At 38.5% G+C, this 22,530-nt stretch overlaps 1 protein-coding gene across 5 annotated transcripts in view; it reads right to left on the reverse strand.

Moving 5' to 3' along the window:
- Window positions 1–2,755: 2,755 nt before the first annotated feature.
- ATP2C1 (ATPase secretory pathway Ca2+ transporting 1) overlaps window positions 2,756–22,530 on the reverse strand; it is a 127,283-nt gene continuing 107,508 nt past the window's right edge. For all 5 annotated transcript variants that reach the window (XM_075921930.2, XM_075921931.2, XM_075921932.2 and 2 more), the window contains 10 exons: window positions 18,710–18,880; window positions 18,238–18,335; window positions 14,663–14,713; window positions 12,894–13,060; window positions 10,947–11,015; window positions 8,835–8,951; window positions 7,706–7,853; window positions 5,927–6,022; window positions 4,583–4,724; window positions 2,756–3,623 (listed from right to left, as the gene is read on the reverse strand). In XM_075921930.2, coding sequence (XP_075778045.1) covers window positions 3,499–3,623; window positions 4,583–4,724; window positions 5,927–6,022; window positions 7,706–7,853; window positions 8,835–8,951; window positions 10,947–11,015; window positions 12,894–13,060; window positions 14,663–14,713; window positions 18,238–18,335; window positions 18,710–18,880 — 1,184 coding nt within the window. In that variant the 3' untranslated portion in view covers window positions 2,756–3,498. The remainder of the gene's footprint in view (window positions 3,624–4,582; window positions 4,725–5,926; window positions 6,023–7,705; window positions 7,854–8,834; window positions 8,952–10,946; window positions 11,016–12,893; window positions 13,061–14,662; window positions 14,714–18,237; window positions 18,336–18,709; window positions 18,881–22,530) is intronic.

A 22,530-nucleotide genomic window follows, 5' to 3' on the forward strand; every position in this document is an offset into this window, starting at 1 on the left:
CTCTGTCTACACCAACCCTGACAGATGTCTATCTAACCTGTTCTTAAATATCTCCAGAGAGGGAGATTCCACCACCTCCCTTGGCAATTTATTCCAATATTTGACCACCCTGACAGTTAGGAATTTTTTCCTAATGTCCAATCTAAACCTCCCCTGCTGCACTTTAAGCCCATTACTCCTTGTCCTGTCCTCAGTAACCAAGAGGAACAAATTTTCTCCTTCCTCCTTGTGACACCCTTTTAGATATTTGAAAACCGCTATCATGTCCCCCCTTAATCTTCTTTTTTCCAAACTAAACAAGCCCAGTTCATGAAGCCTGGCTTCATAAGTCATGTTCTCTAGACCTTTAATCATTCTTGTCGCTCTTCTCTGTACCCTTTCCAATTTCTCCACATCTTTCTTGAAATGTGGCGCCCAGAATTGGACACAGTACTCCAGCTGAGGCCTAACTAGTGCAGAGTAGAGCGGCAGAATGACTTTACGAGTTTTGCTTACAACACACCTGTTGATACAACCTAGAGTCATATTTGCTTTTTTTGCAACAGCATCACACTGTTGACTCATATTCAACTTGTGGTCCACTATAACCCCTAGATCCCTTTCCGCCATGTTCCTTCCTAGACAGTCGCTTCCCATCTTGTATGTATGGAACTGATTGTTCCTTCCTAAGTGGAGCACTTTGCATTTCTCTTTATTAAACTTCATCCTGTTTACCTCAGACCATTTCTCTAACTTGCTAAGGTCATTTTAAATTATGTCCCTATCCTCCAAAGAAGTTGCAACCCCACCCAGTTTGGTATCATCTGCAAACTTAATAAGCAAACTCTCTATCCCAATATCTAAATCGTTGATGAAGATATTGAATAGTACGGGTCCCAAAACAGACCCTTGCGGAACTCCACTTGTTATCCCTTTCCAGCAGGATTTAGCACCGTTAACAACAACTCTTACACTACGGTTATCCAGCCAATTATGCACACACCTTATCGTGGCCCTAAGTTATATTTGCCTAGTTTATCAATAAGAATATCATGAGAGACCGTATCAAATGCCTTACTAAAGTCTAGGTATATGACATCCACCGCTTCTCCCTTATCCACAAGGCTCGTTATCCTATCAAAGAAAGCTATCAGATTAGTTTGTCATGACTTGTTCTTCACAAACCCATGCTGGCTATTCCCTATCACTTTATTACCTTCCAAGTGTTTGCATACTATTTCCTTAATTACCTGCTCCATTATCTTCCCTGGGACAGACATTAAACTGACCAGTCTGTAGTTTCCTGGGTTGTTCTTATTCCCCTTTTTATAGATGGGCACAATATTTGCCCTTTTCCAGTCTTCTGGAATCTCCCGTCTTCCATGATTTTTCAAAGATCATAGCTAAAGGCTCAGATACCTCCTCTATCAGCTCCTTGAGTATCCTGGGATGCATTTCATCAGGACCTGGTGACTTGCTGACATCTAACTTTCCTACGTGATTTTTAACTTGTTCTTTGTGTATCCTATCTTCTAAACTTAACCCTCTCTCTGCTTGTATTCACTACGTTAGGCACACCGCCAGACTTCTCGGTGAAGACCGAAACAAAGAAGTCATTGAGCATCTCCGCCATTTCCAAATTTCCTGTTACTGCTTCACCCTCCTCACTGAGCAGTGGGCCTACCCTGTCCTTGGTCTTCCTCTTGCTTTTAATGTATTTATAAAAGGTCTTCTTGTTTCCCTTTATGCCTGTAGCTAGTTTGATCTCATTTTGTGCCTTTGCCTTTCTAATCTTGCCCCTGCATTCCCATGTTGCTTGCCTATATTCATCCTTTGTTATTTGTCCTAGTTTCCATTTTTTATGAGACTCCTTTATTTTGAGATCATGCAAGATCTCTGTTTCATTGAAACAGTTTACTGCTAACTACTTTATCAAAACATTTCTTGGAACCAAAGTAACTAAGAGGGAGGGGAAGAAGGTTGGTCACGATTTTATAGACCTACGTGGAGAAAGTGAATAAGGAAGCATTATTTACTCATAATACAAGACCTAGAGGGGTCCCCAAATGACATTAATAGGGAGCAAGATTAAAACAAACAAAAGGAAGTTCTTCACACACACAACCAATCTGTGGAATACTCTGCAAGAGGATGTTGTGAAGGTCAAGGCTATAACTGTTCAATTTGTGGAGAATATATCCGTCAATGGCTATTAGGGATGTTAATGGTGAACCAGTGGGGGCCAGAGCAGCCTCCGCCCCACTTGCCCTGGGCAGGGGGCACCAGCTGAAGCAGCCCCCTTTGTGGCAAGCCGAGGACCCATAGCAGGAGGCACTCCAGTCAGGCCAAAACAACCCCCTCCGTGGCAGGAGGGCCAGTCCCTCTTCCCGTTTGATCTATTAACGGATTAAACGTAACATTTAACCCATTAAACAAACAGGATGTAAAATCCCTAATGGCTATTAGCCAGGATGGCAAGGGATTGTGTCCCTAACCTGCTGGCTAGAAGCTGGGAATGGGTGACAGGGGATGCATCACTTGAATACCTGTTCTGTTCATTCCCTCTGGGACACATGGCACTGGCCACTGTCAGAAGACACGATACTGGGCTAGATGGACCTTTGGTCTGACAGTATGTCTGTTCTTATGTTCTTAATGTTGAATATGTGGCAGTACACTTGAATGATGAAGTGTTTGTACATTAAAGTAATACCAATGTCAATAGTGAAACATTAAACTGGTATCTGCAGAAATGCCAAAGAACCAAGCATGAAGGTCTAATGCAATTGACAATTTCATTCAATACACCAAAGTTAGACATTCACACATACTTTAAGAAAAGCAAACATTTACTTCAAATTGCAGTATAGGCTTTTCAATCACAAAGAAGAAAAAAACAACAGTGATCAGACAGTGGTCACATCCTGTGCAAAAAAGCCTTAGAATATACAAAAAAATAGTAGCACAAGGTCTTGAGCCATTTACACATTGCAGGATAAAGTAAATAAATACAGTAGCTGAAATATGGCACAGGTGCCTCAGATTCTAAACCAAAGGGAATGCCTCTGAAATGTGTAAGTGTATCCTTGCATTAGTTACCAAGTCCCAACACCATAAAAGTAAAGGAAAATAATTAAATAAAAACAAACTAAAATATTTATATCTAAGACGGTTTTTGTACAGGTATACCTCTGAAGTGCAGAAGGTGGACTCAGGCTTTGCCATTTCTCTTTGAAGTACCCTTCCACACACACATTACAAAGTTCCATTCAATCTCAAAAGTAAATTTATGTTTGAGGGAAAAAGTTAGTTGCATAATTTCATTTGTTACTCCCGCAGCTGGAAGTTTTAAATCTCAACAGTCTTGAAATATCAATGTTCATCTTTAGTTAGTGAAACACGAAAGGACTTGACATAAGCCCTCAGGATTTCTTTTGCCTCCAAATTCTTTGTTTTGCTTTCTCCTACATTCTTCAGACAGCAATTCCTAGTTTGCAAATAAAAAGAATGCAATATGCATCATACATCAAGGAAAGATGAAGAAGAACTTCCACGTTTTTGAATCTTTTCCTTGCTTCTCTCAACCTTCATGATCTCTGCCACTATACAGACTGAAGAGGTGAGGCCCACAAGAAACAATAAATCTAGGAGACAAAAATGAGTTTATTTTAACTTTGTTTCTAGTGCTTTTGCTAGTCATTGTACCCTTTAAGTCATACACAGTTGGTTCTGAAATACAGGACAAGGATATAATTCTAGTTGTTGGATATATGCACATTGTAAGCATCAATTTTTACGAGAACATTTTATGTATATATTGAGAATTGACAGGAGAATTAAACTGAAGTGTTTAATATTCTGTATTTTAATTATTTTCTATTAATGTTTGTTGAAGAAAGTAAGTCTAGTCTAGATAAACAATCTAATTCAATCCTATTCTGAATAGCCTGCTCTTTGGAAATGAAGCCATAGAAAAGAGGGGGAATGATATTACACAATGAAAAATACTTGTATATTAATTAATTTTCATCTACATGAAACCTCAATAGAAAATGGTCATCATTACATATAACCACTGGCTTGCTAAAGTTAAGATATTTAAAACGATGGCAACTGAAGCAAAATTGCAACTTAAAATTCTGACTGATGTTTTTATGAAAACATCAAACATGGACTTTCTATTTAAGATTAACCAGAGAATTAGATTTAAAAAAAAAAAAAAAAACCTTAAAACTTTGTTTTTTTAAAATCACTAAACAAACCCAGACTTTACTTAAAAAAAAAAAAAAAACAACTGATCAATACTTCACTTCCACATACATCAGAATTTACACTAGAAAAATGTTTTCTGCATATGAAGTATTTATGAATCTTCGAAGTGCTGATTGATCCATTTGTTTTGTGTTTTTTTATACATACACTTAATCATTGTTCTCTAAGCAATCAACTTTAAATGCAAATGGTGCGGAGTCTCTTCTTATATATAAGGTCCTATTAATCTATGTATGAAAGGCAAAATATGTTCTACAGTCTTAAGCCACTGGATTTGGGCATTGATCATCAATACCTAAAACAGAGATAAATGGAAAAGGAAGTTTCTTACCTAGTAAACTCAAGCTCTCAGTCTGGAAAACCTTCTGAAGAGGTGGAAAGTAAATGACCAATAATTGCCCCATTATCGACCCAAGAACCGCATAACAAAACATTTTGTTACTGCAGAGTCCAATCTCAAACACAGATTTTGTCTGAAATAAAGTAAATAGTGAATTACATTATAACTACTTTTAATTATATAATCTTTTTATGCCTTCATTACTTGCAACCAATTACACAACGCAAAATTCTTTCCCTACCTGTTTTTATCTCATTATTCAAAAATTCAGGGACAGGTTTGGGATGATCCAGAACACATTCTCAAAAGACATGTATAAAGTTGTAATTAATTACATGTCTTAAGATGGAGTTGTTTTCTGTTTAAAGTTATGGATCTTCCAGAATGAAGAGAGGTTGTATGATATGGACATCCACCAATAACAGTACAGTCACATTTAACTTAAACATGTTCTCAATCCACATAACTAGGGGCCAAATTTATGAGATTATTTAGGCACCTAAAGAGGCAGATAGTCACTAGAGGGATTCACAAAAGCTCGTAAGCAAGTTAAGTGCTTACCTCCAATTGAGTTCAATGAGAATTAAGTGCCTAATTCACTTTGGAAATTTTGGATATCCTACTAGGCACCTATCTGCATCTTTAAATATTTAAATACACTTTCATAACTCTAGTAAGTTAAGAAAATAAAATGAGAGGGAATCTGCTTCTGCACAAGTATCAATGGACATCTATTATTAATGTAACAGACTAGAATGAATCATGAAAATATAGCTGGACAGTTAAGAGTCTGTTTTCTTACAGTGCAACAGTTTCATATTTTTCTTTCCACAGATTTATTTTTGTTACAAAGAACAGCATAAACACATTGTCCTTGATTTTTGAGGATAAAAAGTTAACTACAGCAATTTTATTTTGTAAAGGTCCCTAAAAAGCTGAAGTCATTAATTGTCATAGTAAGAGAAGAATGATGCTTAAATACATACATGTAGCAACACAGAGAAACCAGCTTTTTGACTTTTAATTAAGTTTCTTACGCCCGTGAGTTTAAGTCAACATTGCTAAATGTTTTGAGGAATTCATGCATCTATTACCCAAATTAAAACCTTATCAACTGATCTGTGACTTCAAATGCTGCCCTGTTAGGCTTGTGGAGCTGCTAAGGTTGCTAGCACACCTTAAAGCTGTGAGACATTGCATTTTCACAAGATAAAAAGTTACACTTAAGAAAAATTCGAAGTAAAATGAGCACAGTTTCAACAGAAGAAAAGTGTAGTTACTATGTAAAAGGATCAAAAATCTCAGGGTACTTATGTTAGATACAGGACTGCATACCTGAGATCTGGAACTCAAAGCATTGAACATATCAAAAAACACAAAACAGGTGAAGGTCATTGTTGTGTCTCGAGGTGTTATGACATTATCTCGTAACTAACAGGAGAAACCAAGAAAATGGCTTTAGTGTACATAGCCTCAAATAAGAAAACATTCAATGTGTTTATTGTAAAAAGTTGTTACAATATAGCAATTCTCAAACTTCATTGCACTGTGACCTCCTTTTAACAACAAATACTACACAACCCCAGCTGAGGGACCAATGACCAAGCCTGTCCAAGGCCCGCAAGCCCATGGAGGCAAAGCTAAAGCAGAAGAGCTTCTTCCTTGGGCAGAGGCATATAACCTGAGCCCTCAGCAGTGGTGCTTGGTCTTGGTCTTCATGCCTGTAGGTGCCCAGGATCAACGCCAGCCTTTGAAATCCCCTTAAAAAAGGCTCACAACCTTTTTTGAGGGCCCAATCCAGTTTTAAATCCCCGGTTCTAATAGCTAGAAACAGCAAAAAATCCACTTCGCAACAACCTGGTATAGCAAGTTATAGTAAACACTTACACACGTTCTTCTAACTAATCTCATTAAGTAGCACTCTTGACTTAAGTTGTGATAAAATTAATGGTGATTTTGCAAAGGTTTATGCACCCTCGGTTCAGGAAAATATAACGCATTACAAATATACAGGATTGGATATTTCCTTCCTTTAAGGCTACTAAGTTACATGATCATTTAGAATAGCCTGGGTAGGAGGAAAAAAAAATGCATGGCCCAAAATGCTCACAAAAATGTATTTGAAAAGCATGTTTGTGGAGTTGCAGGGAGAAATGGAAAACTTTTTTTTTTTTTTTTTTTAAAGAAGTTACTCAGCGTGTGCAGTAACTCTGGCTCTTCAAGATGTGTCCCCATAAAGGTGCTCCATTCCAGGTACTCTCTTGAACCCATGATCAGAAGTTTTAATTAACAGCATCCATGCAGCCCATGCACGCAACCTATGACTTCTTGGGTCACACACACAAATTATATAGGAGAACTGCCCTCAGTTTTCTCCATGTGAACATCCTGCAGAGCACAGTCTGAAGCAGGGGAAGGAAATTGGGTAGCGAGACTCACAAGGAAAATACATCTTGGAGAACCACAGTTACTGCACAAAGTAACCACTTCTTCAAGTGGCATCCTGATGGATGGGTCCACTTTAGGTGACACTTTCATAGGAGTAACCAGTGGTTAAGGTATGGGAAGACTGATTTCTTCTCATTGTGGGTAAGCACAGGCCCACCAACAAAGGAGGCAAAGAGGCGGACATGTGTAGAGACCCCCCCCCCCCAAGAGCGGACATGTGTAGAGACCCCCCTCTCACGCCACCCTGCCCATCTAAAGAGCCACTGTCAGAAGGTGTATTGGTTACTTTTGGAAGTTGCCCAAGGTAAGCACTGATCCACTCTGCCCCAGCCTTGAGCCTGAACCCCCATCCCCTCCTACACCCATATTCCCTTCCAGAGCCTAAAACTTTATCCCTTCCCACACCTTAACCCCCTGCCCCAAGCCTGATGAAAGTGAGCAAGGATGGGGGAGAGCAAGGGATGGAAGAAGGAGGGGATGGAGTGAACAAGAGCAGGGTGTCAGAGAACGGGGTGGGGGCTAGCATCTTTGGGTTTGCACAATTAGTTGGCTTCCAAAAACTACAAATTCAAATTTATGCATCTTCCTAATTTAACTGCTAATAATGGGATTTGTGCTTTAAATGAAGTTTCACTTATTGCTTTAACACTTGGCCACTGTTCTTACCTCCCTCCAGAACACAAACAAAGTTCCAAACACAATAATTATCGATGACACTAGTATTTTAACAATCAAGTTTTTGGTCAAAATGCTGTCCTTCAGATTTCTTGGGGGCTTCCGAATAACATCTTTATCCACAGGTTCCACTCCCAGGCTTTAAAAAAAGTAAATAAATAAATGAATCAAGACATTTTAGAATACTAGACTTAATCACCAAAATCGATTTCAAAATAGTAGTGAATAATTTAGAAAAATAAAATTATTTTAGAAATACTATATAAGCTCAAACCTTTTGATCATTATGCAGAACTTTTCAAAACTAGGTCTAGCTAGTAGCCTATGAAATGCTGCATCCAACCTCTTGAGATTTACAATGGAGGGTCTCTGCCTCTGCTTAGAAAAGCCTATCCTTCTGCCAAAGTCTAAACCCTGTCTAAGAAGGTGTTATCATCCTTGTTCAGTAGAAAGAATCCAGGCCCTTCTGACAACAAAATCCCTCTTCTCTGAAGTAATACATCTAGCTGCATATGGTACCTAAAGTATTATTCCATTTCTTGATAATGGCAGTCAGACAGAGAACTCTGAACTATGGTTACTAGAACCTTAATAGATCACTCACTGGGTAAGAATCAGACCAAAATAAAGGATGAGCTTTACATTGTAGAGCCTACCAAACACTAGTGGGACAAAGCAGCAGATTCATATTGCTCCTGGCTTTCGGAAAAAGGAGTTATTTCTCTCTTATCAAGGAGAATTTATGGCCAACTCATTTTTATCCTGGTCCCGCTCTCAACCAGGCATACGGAAAGTAGTGGATCAACAGAATCTGTGTTTGGTGGCTATCATTCCTTCCAAAGTGTCATCGACATATGGGAGTCTCTGCAGTGTCCTACTCTTTCTTCTTTACAGCCATTTATACACACTGAGCAGAAGAGATAATGATACAGAGATATGCTTCAAACATCACAAGAGGTAGCAATGTTTCACAAGTAAAGATGTGCTCCCAGTTTTTAGACATACCCATTAAAAGGTCATTTTAAAGATCCTGGAGAGACAGTTCTCAAGACTTTTCAGGAAAGTTTACGATATTTGTTTATTTTATCAGACTCTGACGTAATAAAATCAAATACTTTACCTTTGAGCTGGAGGTCCATCCATAATAATATTGATCCACAAGATCTGCATGGCATTGAGAGGATTAGGTAAATTCATTAATGTAGCCAGTGAGATTAAAGTCAATGCAGCTATACTCCTGTTGAGGGAAGCCATTTTATAATTGTGAGCATAGCACATTCCTGAAGATTCTTTGATATTTTCTACTCAACAATTCAAGTGCTTGAAAATTAAGTATGTTGATTTCAAAGCTATCTAAACATAAGTACGAAGACCAACCATAACTTTTCAAGGCAAAGCATTGGGGTCATTCGATCTGTCAAAAAGACTGATTAAAATAGCAAAGTTTTGTATTTCATAATGCAACAAAAGTTTTTCTTTTAGTCTAAAAAGACTCCCAAGTTTCCAGATAATCTTTTAAAAGGCATCATTGGTCTACACCGAAAAACTTAGACTTTTGCAATAATTAATTTGCATATTTTGTTGTATATTTTTGGTTAAGTAGCATAGTGAGCTGAACTTTTAACTATGGTCCTTAAAATGCAAGTCTCTAGCTCAATTTTTTTTAATGAAAATAAAGACTAATAACCTTAATCAACCAAGTGAAATACTACCCAGACTTCCTTAAAAAAAAAGTTACTTAAGGATAGGGACACTTCTCTCTACAGATTGATCAGACACAGGAAAACACACAGACAGGTGAATGGAATTAAAGAGGCAGGTTCTAATTTTATTAATACTGAACAGGGACTGACTTCCCCAAGATACTAGAAATTAACTGGGTCCAGTGCAAAGTTAAGTGACTTGACATCACAACCAAGAAGTGACTCATGATTCAGCCCACTGCTGTATACCATCACAGGTCTCCTGCAAAGGAGAAATGACATACATACAAGAGACCACTCTGTTTGCAAAGATGTACCACCACCCACCCTAGGCGGAGTTCACTAGTCCCGTCTAGGTTTTGTGCTCAAATATACCCAAGAAAAGCCACAAGTTGCAATAATATTGATTGACATTCATTATTCCCTCTGCATCCCTGCCTCTTTTTAAATACTCATCCATATCATCACATACCAAGCCTGAAGAACGCTACGAGTGAGGTAAGGTAAAAAAACCACCCCCCCCCCCAAAAGCCACACACACACACACCCCCCAACAGGCATCATCTTGCCCAGCAAGAAAAAAAAATTCTTGAATCCAGAAAATGCTAGGTTAATCCTTCAGCAAGCCTCAAAACAAAGCTCTGATAACTATACCACTTAGGCTATGCCTACATAGCAGCGTTATTCCAAAATAACATCAGTTATTCCGAAACAACAAAGCGTGCGTTTTACACTGCAAGCCATTATTCTGAAATAATAGTGAGCTGGAAGACTTATTACGCCAACTCTTTGTAACCCTCATTTTATGAGGAGTAAGGTAAGTTGAAGGAAGATTGTTCTTCCTTCAACTTCTTGCTGTTGAAACCAAAAGCTGAATTACGCTATTTCAACTTAAGCTATGCAATTGATGTAGCTCAAGTTACGTAGCTTAATTTGACTTTAGCCCTGCTGTGTAGACATACCCTTATAGAATAGGGAGTGGACGGTAGTTTTCAGCACCAAGAATCACTTGCGCATGCCCAGTAATACTTATGCTTCAAAGGAAATGGGGGCTGGCTGATGGCAACCAATTAACTCATCCCTCATAAATGGGCAGGTGGTTGAGCGCTATTCCAATTTTATCTGCCCCCACAATTTTCTGGACACCGAGAGAGGAAGAGGCATCGTACATAAAGAAGTGCACCTCTCCAACAATGATCCTATATATATGACCGATACGAGGATGGCTTAAGTAGATCCTATCCATCTTAAGGGGGATTGGCAAAGTGTCAGGACACTGGTTATGGTGCCGTTTTTTAAAAACTGATCAAGTAATTACTAACAGTGAAACAGAAAATGGAAAAAATAGTTCATTAGGAACCTTTCACAATAATGGGAAATGTCTTCTAACCTCGTGACTATCACTACCAATCCATGTAGATGCTACACTAATATACATCACATCGGTTTCTGTGCAGTCTTTATGAAGACTAACTCATTTACAGTGTAATTGGAAGCTTTTGGCATTGGCAAGGATGTTGCAAACTTACGTGCTTAGTTGAAATCTGACAAAATTTTTTATGTTATTATAAATTCCTTTACCCTCTTCAATTGCAGACCTGCAAAAAAAAAACAAAAAAACAAAACAAAACAAAAAACAATCCTTACCGTTAGACCAATGAAGGTAATGTACAAAAAAAATCTTAAAATAATAATCTATTTTGAAAAAAGTGAACTCCAGCAGTTTTAATTATATTTTAAGTAGTTTCAGAATTTCACAAAGTGTGACAGGACACTTCTCTTCCTCTCAGGCAATTATAATCATGCTCTCTCAGCTTATCTGTTATTAATTTAATCACATTAAGTTTCTTGTTCCAGGTCTGATACAACATGACTTTCAAAATAAGAGGATATAATTTAAAAGGAGATCACTTTACACATGACCTTAATACCCGATTTTGAAGAGCAACTTTTAAATCATTTTTCACAAGATACTGGAATATCCTGATGCTATGAAGCTAAGTCAAAATATATTTCTTTAAGAAATAATCAGTTTGAAGAGTTTCAGAGAGTGGTTAGTTTCAGAAGTTAAGGGTCAGAGCATAACTAAGTTAACCTATTTGAAAGTATAAGACTAGTTGAGAAGTTAAATATACACTAGAGATTAGTTGGCTGTGTTTGACTCCAGGGCTCCTTAAAATCCTTAATCGATATTGGACTTTCTAAAAGGCATTCTAGGAATTATTTTGGCAAAGTTCTAAGGCCTGTATCATACAGGATTGTATGACCAGATGATCGCAATGGTTCCTTGCTGGCCTTGGAATCTATGCATATGAAAACTCTTAAGAGCTGAAAGGTGTCATTTATGCAAAGGTTGGTGAAAGCCCAAGAAGTGTTTTGAAATTCTATTGTTCTATATTCCCCAAACTTGATGAAAAACAAGTTCAGTTTTACAAATAGCTTGATCTTAAAGAGTAAAATGGGTGAGAAGGTGGAAATCAGAAGCACAGACTAGAAACAGAAAGGATGAAAACTGATTTTTCTAGATCTAAGGTAGAATTAGGCAAGCAATGACAGAAATAATAGTTAGTGCAACAGAACATACTCCTCCTATACTACGAGATACGTATGCTAGAGTAATTTTTTTCAAGGGGGGATGTCAAGCATCTGCATGCTCAATTTGTATTTATTTATAGTTCAAGACAGCCAAAATACCCTTCCTGTTTTATTCAGCTAACAAGGTTTTGTAGGAATTACAAAACGATACAGAGTAAATCAAATCAAAGCACAGTTTCGAAAGCTTCAAATAACTACTTTAGAAACAAAAATCTCAACTTGGAGGAAGAACTGCAATGTCAACATATACATCTTTATTTATTTGAACTACATTAATACTTCTTATATTTAAGCTAACTGTGCCTACAACTAGGTTTTTCTTTCAGTTTCACACCACCACAGTTCCACTTGTAGTAGTACTACAGATCAGAAACCTGTGTTTTTGTGTGCACATACATCACTAATGTGCTCTAGCCTTGCTCAGAGCACTTCAGACAACAATTGTTAACATATGGATGTCCTTACTTCACCACACTCCCATATATCACCACTAGCAGCAGCAGAAAGTGTTAAGGGGAAGAAGTTGTGTAGATTAGGCCTAAAGACTTCGATAGTTTTAATACCAATGTGTATTTAAGAATGCACATCATTCTCCCTGTACAACTGCATCCACAGAAATCTGCATACTCTTGAGGAAAAGCTGCTTAGGTTTTTATGAAAGGTAACAAGATAATATAAAAAGCTTATATAGAACTTAAGAAAATAGCGGTTTGAATTAAGGCATTACATTTTTTAGACAAACTAATCAGCACTAAAGAAATTCTTAGGAATTTGCACGTTAACTACAGGTAAATTTACAAGAAGTGTAGTTAATTGGGGGACTGATTTCCTAATGTTTATTTTATCTAACACTTGAACACTTGCAGAAATCAGGAACTTACATTATTGTCTGAAAATCATCATCCACTAGGATCATATCAGCTGCTTCCTTACAAACATCTGTTCCAGTCTGTCCCATTGCCACTCCAATATCTGCAGCTTTCAGAGCTACAGCATCATTCACTCCATCTCCCGTCATAGCTACTACTGCACCATTATTTTGTAAGGACTACAAGAGAAAAAGTAAAGAATTTGTTTCAAGGCAATGATTAGTCCAATCTAGTCTACACTACTATTCTAACAGATCATCTAATTATAAAAATGGTATTGTGTTTTCTTTTAAATGAGTTCTTACATATGATTTTTCTTAAAAAATCCACACCTCAGTCTTAAAGTTACTGTACTCCTTCCCAGGAAGCCCAGCTAAAAACATGTTTGTAGAGACATGAGAGCTTGTTCAAAAGTTGTATTTAAGAAATAATCAAAAGAGGAAATAAATTCCACAAACAAATTCACATGTATATTTTTAATGCTGGTCTGTATTTCTCAAAATTACATTCCAACTGTTCCTAAATGTTTGATTTCTTCATTATCTTTGTTCTTTTGCTTATGCTAATTGATATTGATAGTCATGCAGTCAGGGCTGATCCCCACTCTGGCATTCTGAGTGCAGAAGGTGGGGACCACAAGAGACCTTAAAAATACCCTGCTTCTATAGGCTCTGCTTACAAAAACTCTCCAAAGTCAGATTTACTGACCTTGGGGTATAGCTGCCATCATCAAATGACTTACCCTAAAAAACAGGGGGAACACTTGAATCCCCCCACAGGGTACCCCAAGCGAGAAAAGAAAAAAACTGCAGTCTCTGGTAGCTGACTACTCAGTTTAGGCAGGCAGACATGCACACACAGACCTCTGTTTCTTCCCAGGACACAAGAATCAAATCATCACCTTTAAAAGGTGATTTTTATTAACAAAACAAAAGATACACTTGATAAAGCATACTTAGTTGCTCTAACACCTACCAATCAAGTACAAAATTAGAGCACAGAAAATCTGTCAACAACTCTTAGTGAATGGGGGGAAGAGAGGCATAAATTCACACAGAGCGGTTCAAACTAAGCCACAAAAATAAAGAAAAATACCCTAATCATGACTAGATACATTTTTTTCCCCTTTATTTACTCATGATCCCTTCTGGGTTCAAGTCCACTTCAATGCCCCAAATTCCTTGGAGGCATGGTTATCCTACCTGGGTTTAAATTATTCTGTGTCAACTCTTGGTTTGACTCTCCCACACAAAGAAAACAGGCAAGGTATCTTATACAATTCAAATTTCAGCATTCTATCCCCATTGGTGGTTCTGGCTTCCTGCCAACAACCTTGCTAGCTACCTGAGTTTAACCTCTTAGTCACCGGGTGCTGGCCAGCACTCCTCCCATGCATCACACATGCTTTATATCACCAAATTCTTAGCTTCAGAATTAAAGCATTACCTCAGAAAAAGCTTGAAATTCAAGTCTTTTCATTATGCTCTAATCAGAGTCTAATGGATTCCCGTAAGTTTCTAGTCAATTCTACTGAAATGTGATACTGAATCTCAGTTGGTCCTCTGGCATCTGAAAGTGTTATGTTGCCCAATGCAGTCTCTTTCTGGTGCACTGAGGTTTCCCAACTGGTACCATCTCCTCCTCCTTCGCACCAATATATTTGTTTAACAAATACATTTCAAACCTATTTCATTCTGGCATCTCAACCTGTTACAATTTTAGTAAATATATTATAAAATATCTATAGCAGTTATCCTGCACTTATCTCTGGAGAAACATACCTTTATGATTTTCAATTTATGTCTGGGACTGGCTCTGTAAAACACTGCAACCTATCAAACAAAGAGCATAAAGAATGAACACTGAAAACTTGAGAAATTAAGAACTGAAATTGATATTTAAAGATTTCATTATACAAAACACTTTAAATGCTAACCCATATCATTAGCTCTCCAGTAGGAACATTCAGGGTGCTAAATTTATATTAATCAGATTAGATGTTAAGCATATTTCATTGAAGGTCACAGATTAAGAATGTTGCAATCCTCATTTTTGCAAGCTGGCATTCTTTTGCCAATGAAGCTATATTCTGGAACACAAGTTGTGAAAGAGTCAAGTCTTAGCCAAGTAAACTGTGTATTTTAATTTTAACAACAAATCATTCACAACTGCCAAAATTGCAAACCAAATGAGATTATTCATCATTCAAGCAAGTTAACTATCCTTTGCTAGTAACTGGTTTGTTAGAGGGAACTCACTGATTTAAAAGATGTGGAAATTTTCTCTTTTTGGAGATTAAAAAGATTGTCATAGTTTAGAGGTGGTGAATAAGGGGAGACAAGACAAAGAGTAGATATGAGGTTAATTGGGAATTTCTATTCTATGAAATGAGAATGAGACCATTCACTGAAACTGAATACATCTATTAAAAAGAAACCATGCACAATTAACTGGTTGTAACTCACTGCAACATGGTATCAGAAGTTAAAGGATCAGCAGCACTCCAAAACCAATTATACAGATAATGAAAACATTCAACAGTTGTATTAGTAAGGTTTATACAATCCAAAGTTTGAAAGGGAAATAAAGCATCATACTTCATCTCATAAGACAGCCTCTAATTGAGACATCAACAGAAAATTCTGAGTGAGCTATTCTCCAACTACTGATGACAGAGTTTCTTGCAACTTCTTTTGAAGCATCTGGACATGGTCAGACTAAAGGCAGGTTTACACTAAAAATGCTACATTGGCACAGCTTCACTAATGAAGTTGCTCTGCTGTAGCCCATCTGTTAAGATGCTCTATGCCTATGGAGAGTACTCTCACATCAGCATAATCACTCTACCTCCACGAGAGGCAGGAGCAATGTTAGAGGAAGATCTTCTCCTGCAGATATAGCATCAATGTAGGTAGTCCCTTAAGTCACTGTATCTTGCATTGCTTGGAGGGGCAGAGGGAAGGGTCTTTCACACCAATGTTCCCTCTAAGATTTTTCCATCCATGAGCACAGTGAGTTTTGTCTTGTGCTCCAATATTGAGGTCATGTGCACTTGTTCAGATGTGTGCCACCATGGCACCCACCTGTTTTTATTTTTTATATATATATAAAATCTTAAGATTTTTGTTTGTATTATGGAAGAAAGAATACTAAAAACAAGGGCTCACAGCTGTAAGTAATCCCAACCAGTGTTCCCTCTAAGCTGTGCTGCAGCGCATCTTCACAGGTGATTAATCAGCCTGGTCTCTAGTCAATCAGCTCTGTGCAGGAGCCCTGAGCCTCTGACTGGGTGGGACTGATTAATCACCTGTGAAGCTGTGCTGCAGTGCAGCTTTGAGGGAACTCTGGTCCCAACCTCAATGGAACAATTCACAACAACAAGCACTTTGTGGTAGATAGTGGTAGCATAATCAAGCTCTGGCTAATAGTGTTTGAAAGTCATGTGAAATAGAATAGCTATTCTGTAGTTTACATGAAAGGGAGTCTGTGGTCTCAGCTGATAATCTAGTGGATTGGTGTCCATATTACATAGTACCTGTAGCATTGCAAGTTATGGGCAGCTGAATTGAGATTTTGAATTTTTATGCTGTTTGAGGATACATAACAGCCTTGATGGGTTGGGGTGTGGTTTTTTTTTTTTTTTGGCACATTTGAAATTTAGCTCTTGAATACTCTGAAATTCTGTAGGCAGCTGGTGAACTATTTTGTTTTATTTGTAATTCCATGATACTCAAATGTAAGCAGTTGAAGGTGGAGGGAGCTTTGGTTTTAGTTAGCTTACCTATTTTTTCATGGGGAGGGGTATAGAGTTAAAAATATATCTAACTGAAGTGTCTAATATCCAGGACAAGTGATGTGTTTGTTAAACAATCCAGCTATCACTTCAATTAAAGTTTGAGCTTTCAGCCTGCACCTGAAACCTCCAACAAGTCTTGTCCTAAAAGCAGAAAAAAACCTCATCTAACATTGCAGATTTCTTAAGATTAAAAAACAGGCACAAGCACTTGAGAGAACATATATTACCCTTGAGATCCTCAGAGGATCTTCAAAGGTGAAACCTATATTTCTATTTGCTTTATATGGTAGTTCTACTTAATGCATTAACATTTAGTAAGATATTTAACTGTCTACAATGTACGAGTATTCATTCAGGTTTGACAAAAGTCTGAACCTTCAGTCCAGCATGCACTGAGCTGAGTGTGAGACTTAGGATTATAGTTATTATCTGTATATATTTTTTAAAGTCCTTGAGGTACATTTTCATGACATTACAGATAACGATAACAAAAATATCTTCGCCCTTAAGTAGCACCTAATATACTATTTTATTAAATGTTGATTATGTTCTTTCATAAGATTTACAGGGCAGTTAAGAAATCAAGCATAATACTCAATTCTTTTGCTCAGTCTCAAGGTCTCTCAGTGTCACTGGAATGATTTTCTATGTGCCCTAATTACCACTTTCCTTCTTCTAAATGAAGACTTATTTGTTACAAGATTATCTTTAGAGTAAATTAAGGTTTGGTTTCCCCATTTCTTCCAGAATATTGCCCTATAATCAAAACTCCACATACTTCAATATAAAAATCTAGTATGATTCTGTCAACAAAAGACCAAAAATCACAAACAGGCAAGATATAGAGGCATATTAAAAATTGTTTATAATTTAAGAGAGGCCCAAATTAAGACAAAGCCAAACACCTTTAACATGGGGGTAGGGCTTGGGACAGGGCCACATAGTAACTTCCCAGATGCTCCCACCACACAGCTCCTCTGGCTCCGCTCCTGCAAGCAGGCCCCAGCCTCCTCACCATGCAGTTGCAGCAGGCCTCATCCCCACAATCACGCCCTAACCCCCAACTGCTGAAGCAGGCCCAAGCCTCCCGGCCATGCAGCCACAGCAGGCCCTAGCCCCCCTCCCCCCACTGTGAAGTCCAAAAGGAGCTGCAGGAAGCAGCAGCCCCGCCCACACCACTTCCCATGGCTCCCCTTAGCTCCAAACAGCAAGCCGGAGCCAATGGGAGCCACAAGGCTCAGTGGCTGCAGAGCTGGTAAACAAACAAACAAACCAGAGCTGCCAGTTAGATTTCTCAGAGTGGATCTGCAGACCACTAAGAAACACTGCCCTAAAGTGAACAGCTGACCTGGTTTATTATGACAGTTTCCATATTCTTAAAAATAAAGGGTTTGGCTTTCAATAATTTATTTTCATCAATTTCTATTCAAATCATCTTGCCAGCTTCTTAGGAAGTATTGCTGATTTTGCTCTTCATAAATAAAAATGCTTCTCTCAACATAGGCTAAATCCTTTTATTACATACTGCAATTAGTTGGGAGATAAGGGGACTATACTAACCTTTGGTACTATTTGTGAAAGCTGTTGAATATCCAGAGCATCTATTTCTTCTCCCGAGACTGACTGTGAATTTTTGGAATATAACCCAAGGCGACTAGCTGGAAAGAAGAAGAAATAAAAGTGATTTAAATACCAATTTCTTCCTAGAAGATATGCAAGATTTTGTGCATCTATTCTATTCTGCCTTATAGTATTTTCTATATGTATGTTTAGTCAGTAGCTTCACAACTTGAGAAATACAAACATTTTCATCAGAATAGACTTAACATTTGTTATTTGCTCCAACATCTAGAGGCTTCATGCAGGTCAGTGCTCTGTGTTAAGTGATAATCCCTGTCCCAATTGTAAATGTCACAAAACCTTATTTTTATTTGTATCGCATATTAGCCAACAAACCATTTTAGAGTAACAATTAACAAGGTAGCTAATGGTATCCAATGAGTCAAAATGAGAGGAAGAGGTGTATTCATACCAATAGCAACCGCAGTCTCCTGTGAATCTCCAGTAACCATTTTTATTGCTACTCCTGAAGCAATAAGCATAGTGACAGCTTCTTTTACACCAGTCCTTGGAGGATCAATTATTCCTACCAGCCCCAAAAAGGTAAGCTGTCCCAGCTCAGGGCCAGAGGCTAGGGCCAGAACTTTAAGAAAATGAGAAAAATAAGTTAATATTTTAAAACAAAACAGTTTAATGACCAACCAGCATGGTACATTTAACGGTCCCCTTTCTAAAATAAGTATTTCAACCCTAAACGCTATATATTTTGTAAATGGATATTATTCAGATAAATTTTTAATTTGAAAAGACTGGATGATTGGTGCATACAGATTGTGGGCTCAATACTATAAAAACACTCATACACGTGAACAACTTTACCCATTGAAATCAGCTAATCTATTACATATATATTAGTAGGACAGGAACATGATTCAGTAAAATAGGTTAACAGAAAAAGTGATGCTAACACCCACAGGTTACAATTCTCTGAATGGGAATGGCTGTTAGATATTTTTTGATTTGCTTCTTGGTGCCTTGCCTTTCCAATGAATGTGGAGAGACACACCCCTTTCCCAGGTATTCCTATTTTAAGGATTTAAAGGAAGCTTTGGCCATCATTAGCACATGAAACAGTAATTTTAGTATTTGGAGAAAGATATCAGGATCTAATTATTGCTCACAATCACTGTTTTTCATAATATTAGTAGGAATAGGAGGCTAAGTGCACAAACTAGCCCATCAGTACAGACAAAATATTGTCAGCTTCTATAAAGAGGTTAAGTGATTTCAATACACAAATATCATAAACAAATAAGGTAAGCAGGCTAAAACTAAACCCATGAACCAAAGATCAGTATACCCTGTCCATGACTCTTTGCAAAGGCCAATGAAAGACTGTCATAGATAAACTAAGCCTACATGTTTCTTGTGCAACTAAACTCCTATCAACCTTAATGTAAAAATAAAAATCCAAGCAGACATATTTAAGTATTTGCGTCTTCTCAGACAATTTAGGAGTCTACAGATGAAAAGAAAGAGCTTACTTACTGTAGTGGAGGTTCAAGATATGTGGTCCCTATCATTATTCCATACATGGGTATTCACATGTACCAAGCACCTGAGTCCAGAATTTCTTCAAAGCAGTGTCCATTCACCCGCACATACTTAGTTGTTCTCCTTGTGCTCCCCACCGAGGGTAAGAGGCAGCGTGGGTCAACCCCTCTCCAGTCCCTCCTCTTACTGCAGTCCAACTGGATCTGAAGCAGAGGGGATAGAGGGTGGGTAGTGGAATACAAGATAGGGACCACAAACCTCAAGGAGCCTCCAATTACAGTAAGTAACCTCTATTTCTTCTAGTGACATTGTATGTATATTCCTCAGTGTTCAAATTGGAAGTAGATGTGAGTAAGGTGGCAGCAAAGATCTTTGTAGTACTGCTGTTCCTAGACTGCGCCTGCCACTGCTGTTTGAATTAGAGAATTGTGTGCCATGAAACTATGGATGCAACTCCAAGTCATTGCAATGCATATATCTTGCATTTAGAAGTTCTCTGTGAGGATATGCTAAAGGATGAGATGCTGAAGGAGCACTCAAGGACAATATAGCCATTGCAGAGAAACAATGATCTGCAACGGTCTTCATGGCTGAGGATGGGGTATTTCCACACCTGAGCCATTATTTTTAGGCGACCAATCTGAAGAACAGTCCCAGATTGAGGTGTAATTAGAGGTGGTTTTGGAACAAATTGGTAAGTTTAACAATAAGAAGTCACCAGGACAAGATAGCATTCACACAAAAGTGTTCAAGAAAATGTGTGAAGTTGCAGAACTACTAGCTGGGGTATATAACCTATCATTTAAATCTGCTTCTATACCAGGTGGCTGAAGGATAGCCAATCTGATGCCAATTTTTAAAAAAATGTTCCTTAGGCAATGCTGACTATTTCAGGTATAAATAGTCAGGAATGGCAAGGTGAATCTTGAGTCCTTTACAGAACAAGACAGACTGACTGTCTTCTCATTAAAAAGCTTGGACTCAAAGGGAATATCTTGGATAATATTTTGGACCTCATTAGAGAAGCCCAACAACTGAAGCCACAAGTCCCTTCACATGGATGTTATATCCTTGGCATATCTGGCAGCCATGCAGCCTCCTTTGAGACCAACTTCCCCTTATCCAGAGGACTGGAACTACTTTGCATCTTGTATGGGTAGCTTGTCTTTAAAGTCCACAAGTCAATTATTGTGTCAATCCTATTTTGCCAATAAGGTTTGGCAAGCAGCAACATAAGTATTAGAGACCTGCAGAAAAGAAAACTTTCCTCCCAGGAAATCCAATCTCTTGGACTCCTTATCTGCCAAAGTAGATTTCAGGTAGTGAGGCCAAATTCTTGCTATAGAGAAAGTACGGGGCTCAAGATGTTCACCAAACTGCTCTGGCTGGTTCCAATATTGCCTCTTTAATTAGGGAAGCCACCCTGGTCACTTCCTGTGGTAGTAAAATATCCAGCAGTAGATGTTGAGGGTTCTGGGGAGGAATGATACAGCTCCAATGATACAGACCAAGGGGAGGAATGATACAGCTCCTGAGAGGGATCCAAATGCCTACCCAAGGCCTCAATAAGGCCAGATGGAAGGATCTATGAGTCTCAGTAGCATTCACAGGAAACAAAACCATTGTCCCTGGTTGGGTCATAGCTAGAAGAATAGCAAGGTCTCATCTGTCTACCAAGGCTCCGTGCCTTCAAAGATAATGGTGCAGCTATCTCCTCTGATTCCTCCAATTCAAGGGATGTTTCCATGCATAACAGGGATACCATTAGTACAGAGGCACTCTAGCTTCATGGATGGAGATGGAGTCTAAGACAAAAGTACCAGTTCCTCTTCTGGGATAAGGACTTCTCTCAGGAGGGCAGGCCCTGGACAGAGTGGAGACCGCAGGTAAAGGAGAAAGATATCCTCTATCATCACAAAGCTCTGTACAGCCAAGAATGAGGAGTCTTAGCAGAAACTCCTGATGGACCAGTTCAGATGAGGCAGCCAGATGATCAATGGATAAGCGAGGCAGTACTGATGAGTTCAGATTTGCACTTATGGATGGAACTGATGAGTTGGTCTCCATTTTCCCCACAGTTAACATCTGAGCCAGCACATCCCTTTTCTTTCACGTCTTACCTCCAGCTCAGAGGTCTTCAGCACTGCCAGATCTGTACACAACATCATCTCACCTAATGGTGACTGGCTCAAGGAGGAAACTCACTTATTTTAGACAATCTGCTTGTGGGGAGGAGGGGGGTGTCAAATCCGTGGGGTTCAATTTTAAGTGCTCCATTCTGATGCTCATGCTTGGCGGGGTGCTGTTGGTCAGCTGAGACTGATGTACATGGAGTGGGGAGGGTGTCTCAGGTCCCATGCAGGGCTTTATAGCGTCTTTCATCAGGAGCTTTCAGTCTGAACTCTCAGACCTCTAGTTCTGGACAGTAAGGATTTACATATACCACACAGAGGTATGTGCCTCACCCAGACACTACATGCACTGGTGATGCTTCTCACTGACGGAAAAGGATTAAGGGCAGGAGAGACAGTTCTTGAATTCCAGGACTCTGGGCATAGTCTTCAAAGTATTTCCACTCAGCTGTGTGGAAGGGTGGGGAAGGGGACAGAGTAATTTTATTCTGTATTAAATTATATACTAGTTAGAATTCTTAAACTAAGATACAAATTATTTACAATTAAATTTTTACAGGTTCTGCAATAGCAAATGAGGACATAATTCCAACTCAGGCCATGCAAC

Source organism: Pelodiscus sinensis, chromosome 2 (assembly GCF_052426305.1).
Source record: "Pelodiscus sinensis isolate ZL-2025 chromosome 2, ASM5242630v1, whole genome shotgun sequence".
In the NCBI taxonomy this organism is placed as follows: Eukaryota; Metazoa; Chordata; order Testudines; family Trionychidae; genus Pelodiscus; species Pelodiscus sinensis.